At 40.7% G+C, this 22,391-nt stretch overlaps 1 protein-coding gene across 6 annotated transcripts in view; it reads right to left on the bottom strand.

The window, feature by feature from the left end:
- The window catches only part of MAGI1 (membrane associated guanylate kinase, WW and PDZ domain containing 1), a 607,822-nt gene that overhangs the window by 101,600 nt on the left and 483,831 nt on the right, over positions 1–22,391 (bottom strand). For 4 of the 6 annotated variants that reach the window (XM_088027661.1, XM_028110469.2, XM_028110470.2 and 1 more), the window contains exons 3-5: positions 22,121–22,240; positions 8,337–8,543; positions 297–498 (exon numbers count right to left, since the gene is read on the bottom strand). In XM_088027661.1, coding sequence (XP_087883787.1) covers positions 297–498; positions 8,337–8,543; positions 22,121–22,240 — 529 coding nt within the window. Of the gene's footprint in view, positions 1–296; positions 499–5,345; positions 5,349–8,336; positions 8,544–22,120; positions 22,241–22,391 lie in introns of all 6 variants that reach the window. The other 2 variants (XM_028110471.2, XM_028110472.2) reach the window with 1 other exon arrangement.

Genomic DNA, 22,391 nt, shown 5'->3' with positions numbered 1-22,391 from the left:
CTTAATGGCTCAATATATTCTTTATATACTATGCCATTACATATACACCAAAATGTGGTGTCCCACTCTTTATAGGGAAATTATTAACCTTATGCTTCTTCAAGCTCCTCAGACTCAATGGTTAGGATGCTATGCTAACTGTTTTTCTGGACAAAGCTGGTTAAATTGTATAAAAGAATACCATGAGCCCGTGACCAGTCCTTCTAGATGTAATTTACCAGCGCAGCCCCTAGAGAACGGGAAGGGGGAAGAGAGAAAGGAAGAGAAGTTCAGGGAGGAGGAATGGTATACTTTACTCTATAAAATAGACTTCTCCATTTTCGGTGTAGGCCATCTCCCAGTTCTCAGGTAGAGGACCTAAATTATCCTCTGCACAAAGAGGTAGGTATTGAGGGAACTTCTGAGAAGCGTCCGTGTTGGGGGCAGCAACGATGCTAGTATTCACAGGCGGTAGGGCTGCTTCTTGGAGAATGTGCTCTTCTTGGTCACCAGAATCGGCTGTTAAGTTGCGGGGAGTTAGAGAGAGAGAGAGAAGAAACTCATCAATCATATCCCAAACCAGGGAGTCCACTACTGTCTGCATCTATATTTTCAAAAGCCCTCACTCTTTCCTAATTGCTGGCCATCAACTCTATTCCATTTTATTTAGATGGAAGATCTTTCAATAGAAAACATCAAAGTGACATACCACAGTTATTATACCTAAAAAGAAAGAAGAGAAAGACATGCTCAGATAATGCATTGCTCGAAATCTTGGAAATGCCCAAGAAGAAACAAATTCATGACTCAAAACCTCAAGTCTCTTGTACTAATAAGGACATCGAAACATAGACAGCCATACTCTTCTATTAGGTATGATTTGGTTTCATGACTCACTGGGTATCAGAGAGCAAGAATAAAGTCCATGCTGAAGACACAGATACAGTGGCATCTTTACCATTTTTGGATCAATTATTTAAAATATTTTTGGTAGACAGTGGCAAAGATCAAAGGCTGACACATCAAACTGGAAAGTACACAAAACTTCAGAATATAGACACAGTTATACCAGTGAGTCAGACGCAAGCCTCTTTTGGAAAAGTGAGGGGAATGTTCCTGTGAAAATCAAGACAGTTACCCCCAGAACAGGATCATGTGGGTGGACTAATTTGACTTGGGTCTTAAGAGAAGACTCTAAGTACGTGAATCTCCTTGCCTTCTTATGAACTAGAAACATCAAGAGGTGACATCATCAAAGTATCCACAAATGGCACTGTTGACATTCTGGCTGAATTCTTATAGAGGACAAGAATATTAAACATCATTCTCCATGGGGCTTTAAAACATAATAATCAGGGCTTGTAGTTATTTTCTATCTCCCCCAGTAATTCTCCTGTAGACATTTCTGATTTCTGAAAGCAGACTGAGGAATAATAAAAGGCTGTTTTCCACTCTTTCTCTGATGAGTAGTGCCCAGTGATGCACATGAGAATGAAGGTAATTCAACATTTGGAAGGAGGACATGTTGAGCCTGCTAAACAGGCACCTCCACCAAAAATCCCCCACCATCGAAGAGGCTGCCTTGCATCTCTCCCATCTTTCCCTAGAACCCCCTCTCAGACCTCCCTTTGGAAATCCGTCCATTCAAGGTCCTGGTGGTCTAGATGGGGACTGACTTAAACCTACTCCTAGGTCAGGTGGTGTTTCTAAGTCACATTATCACTCTTGCCTTTGTGATCGGATCAGGCACATGATCCAAAGCAAACCAATGAATGTCAGGCATAGAAGTGTCTGCTGGAATTATCCTCTTGATGCTGAAATTGTTCAGCTGACAGATTCTCATGCTGTAGGTGCTGGTGGCTATCTTGACACAGCTTGGCAAGACCTGCCTTAGAATTAAGCCTACACAGAGGAAAGCAGAAAGGAAAGGTAGAGAAAGTCACCAAATGGCCCTAATTGAGCCATTGATTCCATGTACTCTTGGCCTCTTCAACTGCTTGATCCCCTAAATTCTTGCTTAAGCCAATTTGAATTGGTTTTACAATTTGTATCCATGACTGCAGATTAAGAAAGCAACTACTAGAATGCTGAAGGAGAAAAAGGAAATTAGGCCAACACGGAAGAAACATTTTGAAATTACTGATCAATAAAAAAATAAATTCAAAACTTGGCAAGATTTCAAAAAGTCACCCTTACTTCTCTAGGAGCCAAGGTATATTCATTTCTGATGTTGTTAGAATGTACACTTCTCACATTTATAAGTGGACATAACAATCACCTGGAGAGATGCTAACATGCTGATTCTGACTCCCTACTACAGAGAGTAGGTTTGGGAGAAGGTTCCAAAACGTGCATCTTGACAGCACCCAGTGATGGAGATTCAGATACAAGAATCATACTTGGAGGACGGAGATAATGAATTCTCAAAAGAATCACTAGAACCTTCAGCTTCTAAGAGGGGTTCTGTCCTCCTGCCAGAGTATGGGGCAAACTTCTGGGTCTGCCGTGCCAGGTCCGAGGCACAAGTGATAGGTCTGGAGGGAGCACTGGAGAGAGCACACCCTGTCTGAGTGGAGCAGGGAACGCAGCGCCAGGTAATTAGCATCCTGAGGAAAAGCGGATTCAGTGAGTCCAGATCTCTGATTTTTCAAGACAAGGTAGGAATCTCTATTTTTATGCAAAAACTCCCAATATTTCAATCACAATTCCTTTAAAAAAAATAAAGGCAATATGGCACAACCAAAAAAAGAGAGAGAGAGAGAGACTGATTATAAGCACTGACTCAGGAGCCAGACTGCCTGACTTTGAATCCTGAATTAATCCTTATTAATGTGGGCAACACACTTACTTAACCTCAGTATGCCTTGGCTTCCTCATCTATAAAATGGGGATAACCACAGCAAGCCCACGGGGTTGTGGGGAGGACTACAGGAGTAAAGCACTCAGGACAGCGTCTAGTATACAGTTAACCATATTTGTTAGCTGCCATCATCATCAGTTTCTTCATCAACATTATTATGATTAACCTTTGTCTCTAGGTCAGAGCTGGCCCTCAGGAAATTGGCAGGAAAAGGAAGCATGTGACATCAGACCACAGACGAAATCATAGGTTTGCCTGTTTCTAGCGGTGTAACTTCAGAACAGACTGATTACCGTTCTGAGCATCTGTTTCCTCATCTGTAAAATGGGAATGATGCACAAGCCATGAGAACTGAAGGACTGAGGACACATAAAATGCTTGCCAAAGCGCCTGGCACTCAGTGTGGGCATCATGTGTGCTCGGGACTGGGACCTGCTTCTGGAAATGCAAATGTACCAGAGCCAGTGATCATCTTTTAACACAATATTTAAGAGCTAGAGAAGTACCAGGACAATGGATGACATTCAATAACTTTACCTAAGAATTTTAATTAACCCATTTTATTTTTAAAAAATATTTTATTTATTTATTTGAGAGAGAGAGAGAGAGCACAAGCAGGGGGAGCAGCAGAGGGAGAGAGAGAAGGAGGCTCTTCACTTAGCAGGGAGCCCAATGCAGGGCTTGATCCCAGGACCCTGGGATCATGACCTGAGCCAAAGGCAGATGCTTAACCAACTGAGCCACCCAGGCGCCCCGATTAACCCATTTTAATAGAAACTGGATGTAACAGGAAAAGGGTTGTGGCAATAGGTGGGACATATATATGAAATGATTTACCTTAACATGGAGTATATATAATTTATGTTAAAAAAAAAAAAAGAAGAAGAAGAAAGCCCTGCCAGGGTTCCAGAACCTCAACTATGGGAAGGGAATATAAAGTGCAATGGCAAAATGTCTAAGGAACTGTAACTTCCTAAGGAAAAATGAAAATCCCTCTAGCGACTGGACCTTATTTTAAATTATCCAAATATTTTCTTATTTTATATATTTTTCATGTCTTCATAAAAAATGCTTTGAGGTATCATTGACATAAAAAAGCTATAGATATTTTTTATCAAGACTTTTTAGCTTCACTAAGGTATAACTTACAAAACTGTAAGATATTTAAAGTGTACATCATGATGATTTGATATGCGTATACACTGTCAAAGGATTCCTCCAATCTAATTGAGTAACCAAAAAAAGCTATAGATATTTAATGTAAACAGTTTGATGTATTCGGCTTTCTGTGTCTTCTTTCCAGTTCAACAGAACCTTAAACAACCTCATTCTCTCAAAAAAAATGAAAAGTCCAACAATGAGAGGCTGGGACAGAGTACAGACTTACAAATTTATAGTCCTAATCATGGCTTTGACTTCAACATATGCTCTGATTTTAGAAAATCTTTTATTTGATTTACCAAACATTTAGGAGCACTGCTATCACTCTCTTACGAAAGGTTGCCAATGGATCCAAACAGGATAGGTAGAAGGGGTTATTGGAACACAGGCTGACGGAGGAACGAGGAAGCCTGGTTCTCCCACTGTCTAGCGGGGGAACACACACTGTTCCTCAGTGTTCTCATCTGCAAAATGGGAAAGGTAATGCCTAGGTTGCTTGGCTCTCAGCATTTCCAGGTAGTTTATAGGATACATGTGAAAATGACTTGTAAACCATAAATGAACATAAATAACTTTTTCACTTATAGCAAGTAAGAAGGTCCCAAACATTTATATACACATACGCATACTTGGGGGCTTCTGAAGGTGACTCTGAGAATATACGCTGTTGTAAAAAATACATTTCTGGAGGGTGCCTGGGTGGCTCAGTTGCTTAAGCGACTGCCTTCGGCTCAGGTCATGATCCTGGAGTCCCGGGATCGAGTCCCACATCGGGCTCCCTGCTCGGCGAGGAGCCTGCTTCTCCCTCAGACCCTCCCCCCTCTCATGCTCTCTCTCTATCTCATTCTCTCTCTCAAATAAATAAATAAAAAAATAAAAATAAAAAAATAAAGATTAAAAAAATACATTTCTGGAGCCTATATTACATGATCTCTACTTTTAGATTTAGGTGCATCTCTGACTGCACACAGAGCTAATAAACTTGACTTAAAACACAAATAGCACACTGGACGAGCTTGCGGGCTCTGAAGTCAGCTTTTGGGGTTGAAATGACAGCTTTGACACTCACTGGCTCTGTGATCTTAGACAAGCTATTAGACCTCCCTCGTATATGTGTAAAAAGCTTAGCAAAGTGCCTGCCGCATAGCCCTGAGAAACATTAGCTCTTAAAGTAATATCATCTCTTGACATTCCAAAGCAATGTTTTATCATTGCTTACTAATGGAAGAGAAGCATCAGCAACCTCATGTTCAGTAATAGGGGGACTGCTGGGAGGGAAAAAAAAAAGCCTCGAAACATAATTAAATAACATTTGATGTCTCTTAGAGGGGGTTAATGGATAAACCAGCTACTTTTTAGTTGTGATGGTTAGTTACAGATTTTCCAACCTGTCTAAAATAAGGTCCTTACACAAATGTTTTTATTTAGTGTAACTGGGTGCTTTGGTCAGCAGTGTAACTCTACCTTCATGAAGCACATATAAAGAGTGTTCATTCTCAAGGGCTCCTGTAGGTCCATAATTGAGGCACAGTTTGTAGAAGACTGGCCTGTTGTTTGTGCTCAACAGTCAGTTCTGTGGGAAGTATCTGGGATGACTTTTCATTGCTCAGGTCCTGCCTCAGTCATGGACGATGGGAAGGAATTGTGGCCACCTCCCCAGGATGCTTCTGGCCACAAGTCTCCTGCTCTTTTGCCTGCGGACATTCCCAATATTATTCAGGCATATTATTTAGACATTTCATACCTCCTTCAGAAGACCCAAAGCAGAAGTCAGCTAAGATAGCAGCAACAGCATGTTAATTAAAAATATCCCAGTAAATATTTTTAATAGCTCCACCATGTTTCTCTATTTGTATATGAAACTCATTCCTTTATCATAACTCTTCCAACCAGGAGCCAAGACTTCATTATGTTACTGTCACTCTATTCTCCAAGTGGCTGGTAGATTGCTACTGAAAGTGGTTCAGAGAGCAAAATGCTTTGACACAGCTAGTTTGATCCACATATCATAGACTGGGTAGTGTCAGTTATTTGTAAGAATTTATATGAGTTAGGGTGTGACAGGTTGTCAGCTGTCATGGTTGTAGTTTGGTAAATGAGGAGGCGCTTACTCAACATACTGAGGATGCCCATCACATGTATATCTGAAGATCATTTCTCTCTGCATCCTATTGACTTTTCTTGGTGTTAAGGACAGGAAGCTGAGGAAGACAATAAGGTGCCACTTGGCTTTTGTGTGGGTGTGCACAGAACAAATGATCAGACTGATTTCAGCAATGACAACCTGGACCCCAAAGTTTTTCTTTGATGCCAGGATTTCAAGGGAGTATTCAGTGGGGTCAGAATTTCTGAGGCGTGGCTTTTAGAGACAAAAATTTATGGCAGCTAGAAACAGGAAGAGCATTAAAACCTATAGTCAACAATTCCTACTTTATTCTTGTTTTATACCAAGAAATCTACCTCATAGAGGAGAAATAAGGGCACACACATTTCTTGGGGACCGTCCAGTCCTTGTGGCAGAACTATTCAGTGCACATGGCTCTGAAGGTCTTACTTCGTTGCCCACAACTATGTTTTGGGTTATATTATGATTTGTTATCCTTATTTGTTGAAAGATCAAGACATTATAATGTTAGCTACTTTTTTAAATATTAACTTTTTTTTCCATAATTTGCTTTCACATCAGTGAGGACTACTATACATGAATCAAGTATTTCTAAGTAAATGAAATGAGCTGCTTTCACTAAATGCATATGTAAAAGATGGTAAATTTCTCCTAGCTATTACAACTAGAGGTCAGCCCCTGGCCTAACCATTCTAATTGGAAAATGGAAATTTTCATGGAATCAAGTTCTTGGAGCTGGAAGGGAGAGCTTAGATATGATTTAACCTTAGCCATTTTACACGAGAGAAGTTAGATATTACGTTCATAATAAGACAACTACCGAGAACCAAGAAGCTAGAATAATAAACTAGGTCTCCTCTTCTTTATCCAATGCTTCTTGCAGAAGGGGTGGGTTACTGTTATGACAATAAAACCATCAAAAATTATTTTAATTGTCATCTTGAAGAATTTTAGGCTTCTGGGCTTAATGAGTTAGAGAACTTCAGAGAGACCTATATGGGCTCTAGAAAGTATTCAACTAATAAAAGCATTTTCCTAAATATTCTATTAGATTTGCTAACTCAATACAGAGTTTAACTAATTTCCCCTCTATTGGAAATGAGTCTAATCAAGTAATGACTGAAGTGTGGTGATGTCAGGAACGGTCACGAGGAGGGGTTAGATCTCATTTGCTGCAAATACATAACTATTCCATAACGATACTCTAAAATATTGAAGAAATTACTTAAGCAGAGGAAAAATAGGAGAAACAAAATTTCTTCAAGGTCACTATATTATAAACTGGAGTGACTCATATCTTATATACAGTTGCTACTCTTGAGTTACTATAAAGTGAAAAATATTTTTGAACAGTTCTGGGTCACTACACTAACTCAAGAAATATATATCATAACCTCTGTGAACGGTGCCCATAAGAATTGTGCAAGACCCAGCCTGCAATAGTCTCACCCAGAGGCACTGTCCTTGAAGATACCCTCATAAAATACAGTATACCTAAGCTTTGCCCTCTCCCACTCCCCCTGCCTGTATTCCCTCTCTCACTGTCTCTCTCTCTCTGTCAAATATATACATAAAATCCTTAAAAAAAAAATAAGTGTATAATGCAATGAGTAATGTATGATATATAATACAGAATACATGTGTAAGATATAATAATCAAGTATTTATTATTTTTCCATCTTTCTCCATATGGGGGCAAATGGAAAAATTGCACAAGTTAACTGAACACAGTATACAGTTCCATTATAATCTCTACTCACAAAGGTAGGAGATAAAAGGATGCTGCTAGCCTTCTATACAGCATCACTGGATATTAAGCTGTTAAACAAATTCTCATATTTCTCTCTATAAGCCATCAGGCATAATTATGGAGCAGTGTCAAGACCAAGAAATAAATGAAGAAAATACAAATATTCTTAATACATATTTTGAAGAGAAGGAAACAATGCTGATTATTCTTGATTCCCTTATACAGACATTTCCCTCTAGCCCCTTTAAGATATGTGGGTGAAGTCAAAATAGTCCTGCAAAGAAGCATGAAAAATAGATCAGGGAAAAGACCACCTCTTTCCCAAGCCTTGAGTGGTCAATTTGAATTGTGTCAACCCTTCGGAATAGTTCTTGAGAATAGACACCTCTTCACTCTCTGCAAAAGCCTCGCGCTACCCCTTCCCCCGAGTCCATTGAGGAGGAAGGTGCTCTGGTCCTTACCTGTGAAGCTACTGTTCATTTCAGGAACATCCTCCTCCTCCTCATTCTCTGCATGGACTATGCCAGCATTTTGCATATCATTGTAGGACTTGGTTCGCTTTGGGGTCGACTGCTTGGAGCCAGACTGAAGGCTTTGCAAGGCATCCGTCGTGATCACTTTCCCACTGACTGGCTGGCTAGGAGGTTTGGGTGTCCCATAATAGTTTCCTAGGTGATGGAGAGACAAATTTGCATGTTTTAGAAAGAATACTTTGTGTTTTTTTTTCAAGACTTCACATCCAAATCTCTCAGCACATTAAAAAAAAATTTTTTTTTTTAACTAGAAAACCAGAACACACTGTATTTCATTTCTGGAATAGATTACAAGAGATGTTGTTCCTACCCAGCTAGACATGGTGATTTCAGAAGTCAGGAGGAAAGCCGCATCGTTTAGTTGCAAAGAACCTACTACTAGGGCTAAACACAAAGCCGGCCCTTACTGGATAGCAAAACTTCATCCTCATTACATTTGAAATTCAATTGGTCACCTTTTTATATGATGCTGAATCCAATTTAGAGTTAGCTTCAGAGAAAATAAAAAATTCATTATTGCCATCACCCCTACATGCCTACAAAGTCAAGGTCACCTTTCCTTAATAAGGGGACTCCATAAGAGGGAGCCAGGGCACTATTAAAAAAAGGAGGATGGTGAACACCACGTGGCGCCCCTTTAACTGAATGGCAGGCTTGACTCTCAGGGTCATGTGGGGCGGGAGCAAACCCTTGCCAAGTTTTAACAGAAAACTGTGTCAATCGTGGCACGGTGACCACTCTCTTAAGAAATGTCCATTTTACTTTTAGCCACTTTTCCCAACATTTGACTCAGTACGCTAAGTGATTCTGAGCAGTACCTGGAGGGATTTTTACATTTTATTATTTTATTTTAATAAGTGTGTATATTTTTAATGTGGACTAAAAAATCTAGCTACTAAGTTATGGTAGTAACATAAGGTTTACTTTTAAAATTAAGTGAAAAAGCAATACATTTTTAAAGCGACTTTTTAAAATTTTAAAAGGCAGCTATATATAACAAAAAGTAATTAACTGAGTAAATAATAGTAACAGCAGTGATTAGAGTTTCCTTTTGAAAACTTAAGTTAAAAAATAAGTTATTTTAAAGAATATTTCACATAAATAATAGATAATATGTTCAGATATGGACAAAACCATAAAGGTGATTCATGAACAGCCAAAGTTTGAAAAATATAGCTTATAATCAATAATATGCAGTGACTACATGATAAAAAACATCAGCACTAGAATGCCACTAATCTATTCACCATCACACATCTTCTAAAGGAAGGCCAGAAAGATAAATTACAGAGTCTTTCAATAAATCCTAAGCAAGGTTTGTAATTCTTTGCTTAGTGAAGTAGAATTTATACATAATAACAAATCCTGTACACACTGTTTTTTCCCAAGGACTCACCCCACTGTCTAATTACACAAAATGCACCCTGTATTACACAAGCACAAAAGCAAAAGGAGACAGTAACACCTTGCTCTGCATGAGACACATTATTATTTTATAATTAAAATTTCTTTTTTATTAATATTATCTCTTTAAAATACTTTTTGAACCACAACACTTATGAATATACACACCCACTTCCCACTTCCTTTGACAATGGCATGATAGTGTGTGTCAGCAGGGAAACTGACAACACAAGTTAAAACCTGCAGTAGACTAATGGGTACCATGTTTGATTTGAAGGACACCCAAACGAAACCTACAAAACACATTTTGGAGGCTTGTACTCAACTCAATCATCATAGTTCTTTTTTTTTTTTTTAAGATTTTATTTATTTATTTAATTGACAGAGAGAGAGAGAGACAGCATGAGAGGGAACAGAAGCAGGGGGAGTGGGAGAGGGAGAAGCAGGCTTCTGGCCGAGCAGGGAGCCCAATGTGGGGCTCAATCCCAGGACCCTGGGATCATGACCTGAGCCGAAGGCGGTGGCCCAACCGAGCCACTCAGGCGCCCCAATCATCATAGTTCTTTTACAAAAGATGATGGTATCAATTTCTTCAAAAAACTTGCCAGGTTTCTAACTTAAAGGTACAGGTGCTGAATATTACCAACTTGAAGAAAGGCATCCCATGTATGTTTGTTAACATGTGTTGCAAGGAAGAATTAGCACACGTATGATCCAAGACTCTTCTTGCATTTCTACAGAGGTTTCATCTAGGACATCCCATGTCTTTGTTGAAGTTGAAAGGAGGCCAGAGCGTTGACTTGTTCATGAACTGAAGACTATTAATGAGGTTTAGGTAAGTAAAACAGCTATTTAAAAAATCATCTTCACAGGGAAAAAAAAACCAGAGACAAACTCTAATGAATTTAATTCTAACTCTTTCTGATCACAAATCCACCAAAGAATCTCATGTGTATTTTTGAGTTGGAAGTTAAAGACCAATGTCTACGTAAGACCCCTCCACTGAGATATGGGACCAAAGGATACGTCCCTTTATTCATAATTTTATAATTATACAAGCATTATCACTCACTTTCAGTGCCATTAAACTAAAGCAACATTCAGGAAACTCTTGTCACTTGAAAATCAATTAAAACCTAGATATCCTCAGTTTATAACAAAAATAAATGTTTGGAAAAGAAAAGTTCTACTTAAATTTGACAAATATGTATGGATTTTCCTCAGTTTTCAAGTTTGGAATCCTTCTTAAGTTAATAAATGATTAGCAGATTTCTCAATGCAACTATAAACTCCCCCAAACAATCCACTTATTCATAGTTGTTTCCTGTTTCTGAAAATTAGTTTAAGATTGACTGGAGACAAAAAAAGTACATATTATTAGGCTGAACCATACGCAATGGCTATTGTAGAAGACAAACTGTTGTGTATCAGCAGTCTCATTCAGGTTAACCTAACATATAGGCATGAACAGTACCCAGCACACCAAAGTGGTAAAGAGACAGTTTGGGCTTCAAATTCCAACTGGTTCTGGGATCCTAGGCATTTAACCATTAAACAAACAAACAAAAAAACCCTCTTTGTCCTCTTCTGTAAAATTGGGATTCTAGGAATACCTCATTTCTTTTTTTAATATTCAGCATTTTTATTTATTTTAGTATGTTATGTTAGTCACCATACAGCACTTTAGTTTTTGATGTAGTGTTCCATGCTTCATTGTTTGTGTAACACCCAGCGCTCACCACAATACTTGCCCTCCTTAATACCCATCACCGGGCTAAGCCATCCCTCCAACCCCTTCCCTCTGAAACCTTCAGTTTGTTTCTCAGAGTCCATAGTCTCTCATGGTTCATCTCCCCCTCTGACTCCCCCACCTTCATTTTTCCCTTTCTTCTCCTGAATACCTCATTTCTATCTAGAGCACCTGTTTTGAGGATAAAACAGGATTGTCCATTGAAAGCCTTTCACCCACACTAAAATCTATCACTACACTGAACCTTGATAAATGCTACTTATGTTGACAGTTTCTGTTTCTAATCTTTCAAATGAGCTCATTCCACCATGTTGGAAGGATTGAGACAATGTGTCTGAGGTACCGGCCACAAGATAACTGAATACTCTTCATTTACTCTTGTAAAGGAACAAGCAACAGAGCCTGCCAATGACCAAAGAACCTTGGGCAAGGTTTTTACCTTCAGTCTAAAACTTCCTCTGTGAGACAGAAATGACAACCCGAGTGACACTAGTGAGTGCACAGGATTATTGTGAAGATCAAATTATGTAACTTTCTGGAAGGTACCCTGTAAATTATAAGGGGTTATAAATGGGAAATGGTGTAATTATTCAAATCCCTCCAGCATTTCTTATTCCCCATATTGCCTGCAAACACTACAGAAAAGCTTATTTCTAGTAGTTCTCTAACTACAGAGGGTTCAACTTTCCTTCACAGATCTGTGTTTTCCCCTCTGTATTCTAAAAAATCATTTGAATTACTCACGAACATAGAAAAATGGAATGTTTCTGATTAAAATCTGGATATACTGAGAAGTGCTGCATGATAAACTGTAAGCGCTGGTCGCTTGGACTCTGTCTCTTCCAGGCAATGTTGATGACAAGTGTGTGACCACAGCCAGTTCACCTGGAACACACTCGTTGAATTAAGGATGTCTGCAGAGAAGTTGTTCTCCTACCCTTGGTGCGTCCATGTCCTTGCCAGGCCAACACCTTGGCCCCAGTCAAGAAGAGCTCCCCTAAGGCTGCTGCAATGTGAAAGCATGGACATACAAAGGGACTTGGGCATGGGAAGGAAGGAAGAAAATCTAAATCTTCAAAACAGCCTCAGTAACTCACAGATTGGTCTTAGGGATGGGATTCTGGGTGAATGTGGTTTGGGTACCCTGACTTGTGGTGGGTGGGGTTATGCTGAAATCCCATGTTGTCTTCACCACAGGATGGACAAGATGGGTGGTGCACTTGCCATGGGTCAGTCACCATGGGTTCCACTGCCTCAACCCGCCCTCTTCACTTTCGAAATCTAGCTGGCCGGCCTGTGGGCATGTCCCTTACAACTCCCCCACTGCTGGCAAACTGTCTGCCTTATTAAGTCTCCATGCTGGTCAGCATCGGGCCATGCCTAGCCACGGCAGAGCGCAAACTTACAGAGGGTATGTGCAAGAGACTGCCTGTGAGGAATACGTGGGTCACTCAATGGTATTAAATAAAAATAATATGAAGAATTATAAGTGATTAAAAAATTAATTTGGGTTATCACCTGGTAGGCTTCACAGTTTCTAGGAGACACGAGCCCGAATGTCCTATGGACTCCACGTTAGCCAACGCACACTTCCCGAGGTGGCCAGGCTTCCTCCCAAGTGGGAATGTGTGTGTGTCTTGCTGCTATTTTCAAAACTGGCTCTACCAAAAAACTTAACAGGGATGGTGGCTGGGGAGGGAGGAGAGGGCAAAGGGAAGACAGAAGAAGAAGAAGCTGCTGCCAGCCTTAATTAACAGGCAAAATCTTTGGCCATGACCAAACCTAAGAAAATATTTTCTGACATGCGTTTAAAAATTAATGGGGACTGCAAATCAATTTTTAGAGCTTGATAAAATATTTAAGGAGGACCGTAACCCTGAGTTTTTTTTTTTAAGATTTTTATTTATTTATTTGAAAGAGAGAATGAGAGAGAGAGAGAGAAAGAGAGAGCACATGAGAGGGGGGAGGGTCAGAGGGAGAAGCAGGCTTCCCCGCTGAGCAGGGAGCCTGATGTGGGACTCGATCCCAGGACTCCAGGATCATGACCTGAGCCGAAGGCAGTCGCTTAACCAACTGAGCCACCCAGGCGCCCCGTAACCCTGAGTTTTAAGCCAGAATGAATCAAATCTATATGGCCTCTCACTTTGTACAAGTTTAGTATTAATTCACTTCCCTACAGAGAACCCCCCCTTTTTTTTTTTGGCCAGGCACTATGCTACATACCAGAAATAAGATGTAAAAAGGGGACTAAAACACAATCTTCACAAAATGCTCTGTGTGGTATACATCCGTTTTCTTAAATTTCATGCAAACCATAAAGTCCTATTGCATGGAGATTCTGGTTGAGTGGGTCAGGGAAGGGCCCGAGATTCTGAATTTCTAGGAAGGACTCAAGGGGCACTGGACCATACTCTGCATAGATAGCAGAGGGAACCAGGTCAGAGAAAATTATTCCTCTTTAGTAGATGAGGAACACGGAGGCCAAGAGTAGCAGAAATGCCAGACTTAAGAGTCATTGGCTGGTCCAGCGTAAGTAGCACTCAGGTTCTTTGGCCCCCAGTGTGTAATTCTGTGTGGGAGGTGGGTGGGGGCGGGGGCACTTGTCTGTCCTCCTTCCTACAGAACATGCTTTTGAAAATAAGCAGAACAGGATGGTAGTGACTATCAATGGCCGGAAATCTATAGTATATGCCTTCAGTGGGGCGATATCACCCCCAAAGGAGAAAGAATAGGTTTGATTCTTTGGGAATGTGGTAGGATAAAAAAGTCTTACTCTTCTTATGTGTAAAACTCAGATGTACATAGGGTACATAAGGCCACAGACATGCAGCATATCTGTTTTTGCGTAGCCTCAGGGTCATGCCATTACCACCACCTCCACAGAGACTGTATCTCTGACTCCCCTCCCCACCCCCCAACTAGATCAAAGCTGCCCTTAAGTGTCCTCAGGGAACCATGTATCTCTCCTTCCCAATGCCCTTTGTTGTAATTATCATACGGTTGAATTCACCAATATCTGTCTTTACCTCTAGACCACAAGTGCCACGAGCGCAGGGACCATATCTGCTCTTACACACCACTGCATCTCCAGGCCCTCCATTTGTAGCACCAGCACATCCCATCATTAGGAATTCTTTGAGAATGAGTCAATACACAAGTAGAGACAGCACACAGGAATGCCAGGCTGGGATGCTCCTCCACACCTCTATTGTGGATCTGCTTTGTAATAGCATGACTCACGGCAGCCTCTTCCCAGGCCATCAGTCACATCTCAGTGACCTCAGATCCACACTATTTCACTTTCCACTTGCTTGCTCAGCACATGAAGGTATCATTCATAAAAACACCCATCACTTTCTTTTTACTCTTCCGTTTTGCCTGCTCCACCCTACAGAACCATGATTTGCACGCAAAGAATGACAATAAGCCACTGATCTATAATGAGATGTTTGTTCTTGCCACTGCCATTTGGCTCTGAATATAAGACCGAAGAGGGTACTATAATTTAATAGTTTTGTGACCCTGAGCAAGGTAAGGGACTTCTCTCTCTGCAGCCTCGGTTCTCATGGTATAAAGATAAGAACAGTACTCATCTAGCAGGGTTTTTTGTGTGTAGATGAAATTAGATACTGTGTACAAAGTACTCACCATTGTGCTTGGAACAATGTTAGCATGTAATGAACCCCAGCAGTCTTAAGTGACACCTACTGTTGGAGGCCAATATAAGCTCTAAGATATTGACGAGGGTATTGGTATCAAAATGTATACTTAAAGAACAACACTGACCAAAATTTACCTTTATTGTGCACCTACCATGTCACTACCCATACATTCACTTATGCTAATCTTTATTAATAATCCTATAAAAAAAGACATCAGTATTACCATTTTCAGATGAAGACGAGATTCACACAACCTGTAAATGATGACTGGCATTTACACACACATTTGTCTGTCCCCAACATCTATGTTGTCAACTCCAGGAATCTCTGAGGATCTCTAAGCAGGGAATGAAGCAAAACTACCGTGGCACCAGCCTCTTCATCTTCATATGCAGAGAAACAGCCAATTGCAGTACAGATTCCCTTTGGTTACTTTCATTATCAACAGAGAACATTCCATGGTGGAGTTTGCCAACAGAGCTTATCACAACAGACGGCTTCCAAGGCCTGCCAAAGAACAGGACTCCAGACGTCTCGTTTTCCTCAATGACAAACAAGAACTCTCTTCACCCCTGCTTTATCTCTGTGTCCCCCAAAAGTATACCTTTGGCAGGTGCTTTCTTGTAGACCTTCTAGGAAGCAAAACAATAACATTATTGAATGCTGACATCCCTCTCTCTCTCATTGACATGCAGAAATATGCAACCCATAACTCGATTTGAAATGTCACACTGGCACCATACTTCCATGCTGGGGGAAAATCTTTGCAATGCTTAAAGTGTATAATCAGCCTCTTCTACCCAGAGGCATTTGTAAAACAGGCATGTTTGGAACCACCCCCACGGAATAGTTCATCCCTTGTAAACTCTCTCCCAGAGAAGTCCCAAGGGCTGGCTGAAGCAGCAACCTGTCTTGCTGAGTGAAAATGTCAACAAGAAAAAAAGAAGAAAGAAAGAAAATCAAGGCCGAGAGAGATGGTGCAGTTGATTTATTTTAAGCACCGTATCAAATAAATTTGTTCTTTGCCACAATTAGGAAGTTGAGCGAAGGGGGAAAGACACATTTATTTCTGTTTTCTTGGCCTTGATGTCAAATCTATCTAATGACAGAATGAGGAGTTGGTTCAAATTGCAAAGCAGAGATCAATTATGAGCTCCACTAATAACTTCTATGCTTTGTGAGGGACAATAGTTAGATTCCTCATATAGACAGATAGGGCCTCTGCTCTGTTGAGGTAAATGCAATGCTCGGCATTATAGCTAGTGGCACATGGGAAGTTTCATCACGCAGCCCCTAGCCCTGCCACCAAAGCCAACCTTTTCCAAAGTTTTTTTATCTCAGCAACTGGTACAAGCATCTACCCAGTCATGTAAGACAGAAACTATGAGTCACTTCAGGAGGACTACCATCACTTGCATCTTCTAGCTCCTTCTTACGATAACTGACACATCACCAAGTCCAGCTTTTTAATCACATAAATATCTCAAGGTTCAGTCTACTTATCACTAACACCACCACCACAGTCCAAAGCTAACTCCATCTGAGGTTGCCAGATAAAATGTAAAACTAGATGTTCTATTTTTTTATTTGTTAAATCTAGCAATCTAACTCCAGCTACTATTACAGCTCACTCCAATTACTACTTCTACAGGAAAAGCTTTTCCCAACTCCACAGAGATCAAACCTCCCCAACCTATAGTCTCCTCTATAGACCCTAGCACACTCACAACTGTACACTTATTTCTGTGATTATTTGAATACGGCGCCTTGTGCACTATTATGATCTAGGAGGGCAATGATCATATGTGGTTTTGCTAAGCATTTTATTTTTAATGTTAATAAACAACTGAAGAAACAAACTAGTCATACAGTCTACAAAAGAGGTACCCACTTCCAGGGAGCAGAATGGGAAATACTGACATCTCAGTCCTGCCATCTCAGTCCTGCCTGTGACATGACTTGGGTGACGGGCTTTTGGCCAGGCTTTATCCCAATTCTTTTTAGTGTCTTAGACCAGTCTCTCCCTGGATCTCAGTTCTGTATCATTTCCAGCTTTAAAATCCTACAACCCTGCAACTCTTAAACCCCAAACATATATTGACAGTCACCCAGCCCTGAGGTTTTATTGCTTCATTCTACTTGCCTGCCATTTCACATGTCACTGAATGTATCCACAAAAGAAGATCACCCCTGCTCTGCAGTAACATGCTCTTCGGGAGGATTCGAAATTATCCTTTTTAAAGGAGCTTAACTCTTAAACATGTGCTTAGCTCTCTGAAGTCAGCTGAGTGAGAAGGGAGGGCTCTTCTTGAGTAGGTGCTCACCCTTCCCTGCAGAAGCTTTCATTCTAGGGCTGTGCTGTAAAACATGGCAGCCACCAGATACCTGTGACTATTTAAAGTTAAATTAGTTTAAATTAAACTAAATTTAAGTCAGTTTCTCAGTCACAATAACCACATGCGGCTAGTGACCGCCATGTTGGGCAGCTGAGAATACTGAACGTTTCCATCAGTGAAGGAAGTTCTATTGCATTGCACTGGTTCTAAAGGAAACAGGGCATGGCTCTTTGTCCCTCCTTCTCTAGAACCAATGTTCTGACCTTCTCTCGGTTCATCCCACTTGCTCTCTCTGGATTCAGACCTCGAGGCTGGTGCTGACTTCCAAACTCAAGCACTGTCCCTGAGTCTCTCACTTGAAACCCTGAGGTCCTCTGACTGTCACTTCCACAAGGGGTCTCCTCTGATGGGAGATGAGATGTAGTGCCCTTGCCGTATGCTTCTGGAGCACCCTGTTTCCCTTCTCGGAACACACATCACTTCTCTTGAAACTGTTTAATTTGCTTCACAACACTGACGGGCTGCAGAGGACAGACTGTGCGGCCAGGCAGCCCGGGTTTGGATCCCAGCTCTACTCCTGGCTCACCATGTGAACTTAGAAAAGATAACTGGCCTCTCTGGGCCTCATGCTCTTCTTCTGTAAAATGGGGAATCAACTGCACCTACCTCACAGGATTGGTGGGTAATTAAGTGAGCTGCTGCCTATAACATACTTTGAAGAGCAGCCAGCACATAGTGCAGGCTGGACAAGTACTGGCAAAAATGAATAACTAAAAAGCATAAGCATCTTCAAAGGCAGAGCTGCTTTGGTTTTCTGTCCTGTACATCACACCTCATGCTATGGAACAACATCTGATGCAAAGCAAATGCTCAATAAATACTTGTTGAATTGAACTGTATATGTGTAGATGGGCTTGCTTGAACACCACACCACTGGAAACTTACGGTACAGCCATATTCAGAACAGTGTTAGCAAGATATCTGTGCAGGGATGCTCACTGCTGCCATGTTTACAAAGCACCAAAAATGGGGGTAGGGGCGGGTAACATCCTAAATGTGCACCTGCAGGAGACTGGTCAGCATACGCTGGGATACTTCACAGCATTTTAAAAGAGCAAGTTAGAACTGCATGGGGTAATATGGAAAGATTTCCAAGACACGTGAAGTAGGAAGGGCAAGAATAGAGGGAAATGAACGAGAGTCCATAGGCGCATGCCCTGTGTGTGTACATTTTCTGAATCTCTGCACTAGATCCTTTCACTGTGGCTCCCTATGGGGAGGAAGGGAAGCAACCCGGATTTAAACATGTTTACATTCTTCACGATAGTAAGAATTCCATCATGTACATTTATTACTTTTACTCAGAATGATCAAAGTGGCTTGCATTAAAGAGTGTGTTGTGGGGGTACCTGGCTGGCTCACTCAGAGCATGCAACTCTTCATCTCAGGGTCATGAGTATGAGCCCCACGGTGGGTGTAGAGATTACTAAAAAAAATTAATAAACTTAAAAAAAAAAGTTTTGTGTCCTTGTGCTAGATTTTTCCTCTCTGGAACCAGGACAGGCCAAGAGACAAAAATCTGAGCAGGAAAAAAGATGGTGAGTACCTGGGAAAGTAAATAAAGATGTTTTACTGGCAAATGCACTGGTTTACTGACTAGTAGAAGGGGGAGGGAATCCACCAGGGTGGCAATTTCGGATCAGTCATGTGTGTAAATGTAAGAGCTAACACTGATTGAGAGCTTACATGTGTCAGACACTGTGCTCAGCCCTTTCCAATTATTGTCTCATTTAATCCTACCTATGAGGAAGCACTATTATTATCCTCATTTTACCAAAAGGAAAATGGAGACATGGAGCATTAAGCAACTTGCCGGAGGGCACACAGCTCCACAGCAGAGGGGCTGAGATTTCATCTCAAGCAGGGCGGTAGCCCGGCCTGCACGCTTGTTAGTGTCCAACAGACAACCGTGGTTGGGGCCCGTCCAAGGGAGGCAAGGACAGAGGGAGTTCTCTAAAGATCTATCCAGCGTTGATTCCTGTGACAGTATCTGGCATTTAATAAAAATTCCATTTTGCTTCCAGCTTCTAAGAGTCGACATAATACACTTCAGTGGGTTCCAAAAAATTATGAACTGTCTCCTATGGTAGGGAAATTATACAGCTAAAAAGGTCAAAGGCTGACAAACACTGAACAATCAAATGGCTGAAAAATGGAATGGATTAATGCTGGCCATGAGAAAATTGCAACTCCAAAACAACGGAGCAACATTCACAGAAAAACAGTTTTATATGAGATGATCAGGCACTCTCTGAAAAACGTTTCCCTGTTGCTACCCACCAGGAAGTTAAGTGAAAGTATGGATGAGTTATTTCTATGACTTTTTAGTTACATCCAGGATATTCTTCTTGGGTTATTTGGGCAAGAGTGTGAGGCTCTGAAAGTCAAACTGAGCTGGGTTTGGTTCTGGGTTCCAGCATTCCAGCACCAGCGATACAACCTTGAACATGCTCCTAAATGCTACTTGGTCTCAGCAAACCCATCTGAAAATTCCGTGATAATAGTTACCTCTGCTAAAGCGATACCATTAAATGGGAAACAAAGTGACTCCACCTATATGTCATTTGTAATATAAACAACTGGAGAAAATGAGTTTATCTTCCTTGTTTCCCAGACAAGTTGCTGTCTACACCACATGCTTTGTTCTTCCAATTCAACATATGCTCTTTGGCATTGCACAACCACTCCCACCCTCAACCTTTCCAAAAATGCCAATGGAAGTTTGTTGTTTTGTTTTTGTTTTTTTTTACATTAGGGGATTCAAGCTCCCCAGATGGGCATAACAACGGATTTCATATAAGGACGATTCACTTTCTGAAAATGAAAGATGATTCACATTTGCCCTATTCTGGGCCACTTGAGTTTTTAACTAGATTCACATTTGCAAGACAACCTTGAAGAAGCTCCTGGTACATCCACTTCGCCTCCTTCCCTCACCTCACTCCTAGGCTTTAGTGAATTATCCTTGCTTTGGGTTTTCTCAGATCCCCTCCCACTACCCCAACCACCAGTCATATTGCAACACTTCAAGGAAACTGAGACAATGGATAATTAGCAACATACTCAAGGGAAATACTCCTGAATTCACAATCAGAAATTTGATTAACATCTGAACACAACCCAGTGTATATTCACAATTTGGAAATGAGCTGGGGGTACAAAGATAATGCTCTTCCCCTCCCCCCTCTCCAAAGAATATCAAACCATAATCAGCATACCTAAGATCCATGACCATTACTTAACTGTTAGTCACTGCCTGGAACAGGGGTTATTATCATATCAAAGCTATAATATCCCTAATAAAATAAGAGTCTACGTTCTACGTATGTTTTGTTTTTAAGTCTACTCTTGAGAATGCCCCTGTGATCACCAAATAAATCCAAATTTTAAAAGACTATAAAGACATACACATAATAATTTGACCAAGTTAATAATCTGACCTAGTTAATAGTATCATATTATGCTCTTCTGTCTCAAATTATAACACTCAAAAGAGCAATCTAGCTACAATATTGTTTTCAGAAAATGTACTTTGAATTTTTCCCCTACATTTGGCTTTGACCTTGCTATCCCATCTGTGGATCTCATCCTATAGACATAGTTTTGCTTGTGGGAAATGATTTATGCCCATGTTATTCAATGCTATAGTGCTTTGAGATATTAAAAATATTTATCCAAAGGGAACTAGTTAAATAAATCATGCCGTGCTGATACAAAGAGATTACACAGCCGCTTAAAAAACAAAACAATAAGTGCTCTATTACTAAAACTGCAAAGAACTATAAGACATACCGTTAAAAGACCAAGGTACCAAACAGCATGTATTGTATATTACCTTCTGTATAAAATAGGGAAGAAGTAAGAACACATGCAGAGAACACATATGTTTATATACACACGTGGCACATGTGTCCTTATATTTAAAGAAATTTCAGAAGGGTAATCAAACTCTAATGGCATGGGATGTAACATGAAGAGAAAGGAGAATATGAAATTAGGCAGATAAAGACAGGTATATGAAAGAGATTACTTATTTAATACTTTTGAGATATTTTGCTTCAAGAGCCATATACATGTATTATCTACTCCAAAAATACATTAAAAATCGATTAGTGGTAAAAAAAAATGACATTCTATTCCTTCAAGATTAAAACAACACTTGTAAGGTCACATTTTGTAACTGACCATGATTCCTTCCCCTCTTTTTTCTAATACCACGCAAGCCCATATTAAACAACAACAATAACAATACACACACACACACAGTCTTCAATTAATAAAGGAGAAACCTCTTGGAGAAAAAAAAAAAAGCCCCGAAACTATTTTTAAAGAGCTCCACAAAGCCTTACTCCATAAATTTTATCAATCATATTAAGGTGAATCTCCTATAGTTGATTAGACTTCATTAGTTCACAAAACACTCTTGCCTGGATGGCTCCTGATCCTCTGATGTGCCCAGGAGAGAGGCAGGCTCACCACCCTCACACAGATAATGCTCACCTTCATAGGTGCCGACTTCCAGAAGGGTCCCGCTCTGCTCGAGGTCCAAGAACTCCTTCACAGTCAGAAAGTTATAGTCCACGCCAGGCACTTCTCCTTCTCTGGGAGACCGGGTTGTGCCTGCAGCCAACAAGACAAATGCGCAAGACACCATCAGTCAATGAAAACAGGAAGCTCCCCATTCGGTTGTAATTAGAATAACCTGTTTTGTAGGCTGGAGTGCCTAAGCATGCCGACCCATCTGCCCAGACAGGGACCTAGGAAAGACAAC

The sequence above is a fragment of the Eumetopias jubatus genome, unplaced genomic scaffold (genome assembly GCF_037043125.1).
Source record: "Eumetopias jubatus isolate StellerSeaLion01/CBP00866 unplaced genomic scaffold, mEumJub1_p1.0 scaffold_1, whole genome shotgun sequence".
In the NCBI taxonomy this organism is placed as follows: domain Eukaryota; kingdom Metazoa; phylum Chordata; class Mammalia; order Carnivora; family Otariidae; genus Eumetopias; species Eumetopias jubatus.
The sequence above is the reverse complement of the archived record's forward strand: the minus strand, read 5'-3'. Positions and strand labels throughout refer to the sequence as shown.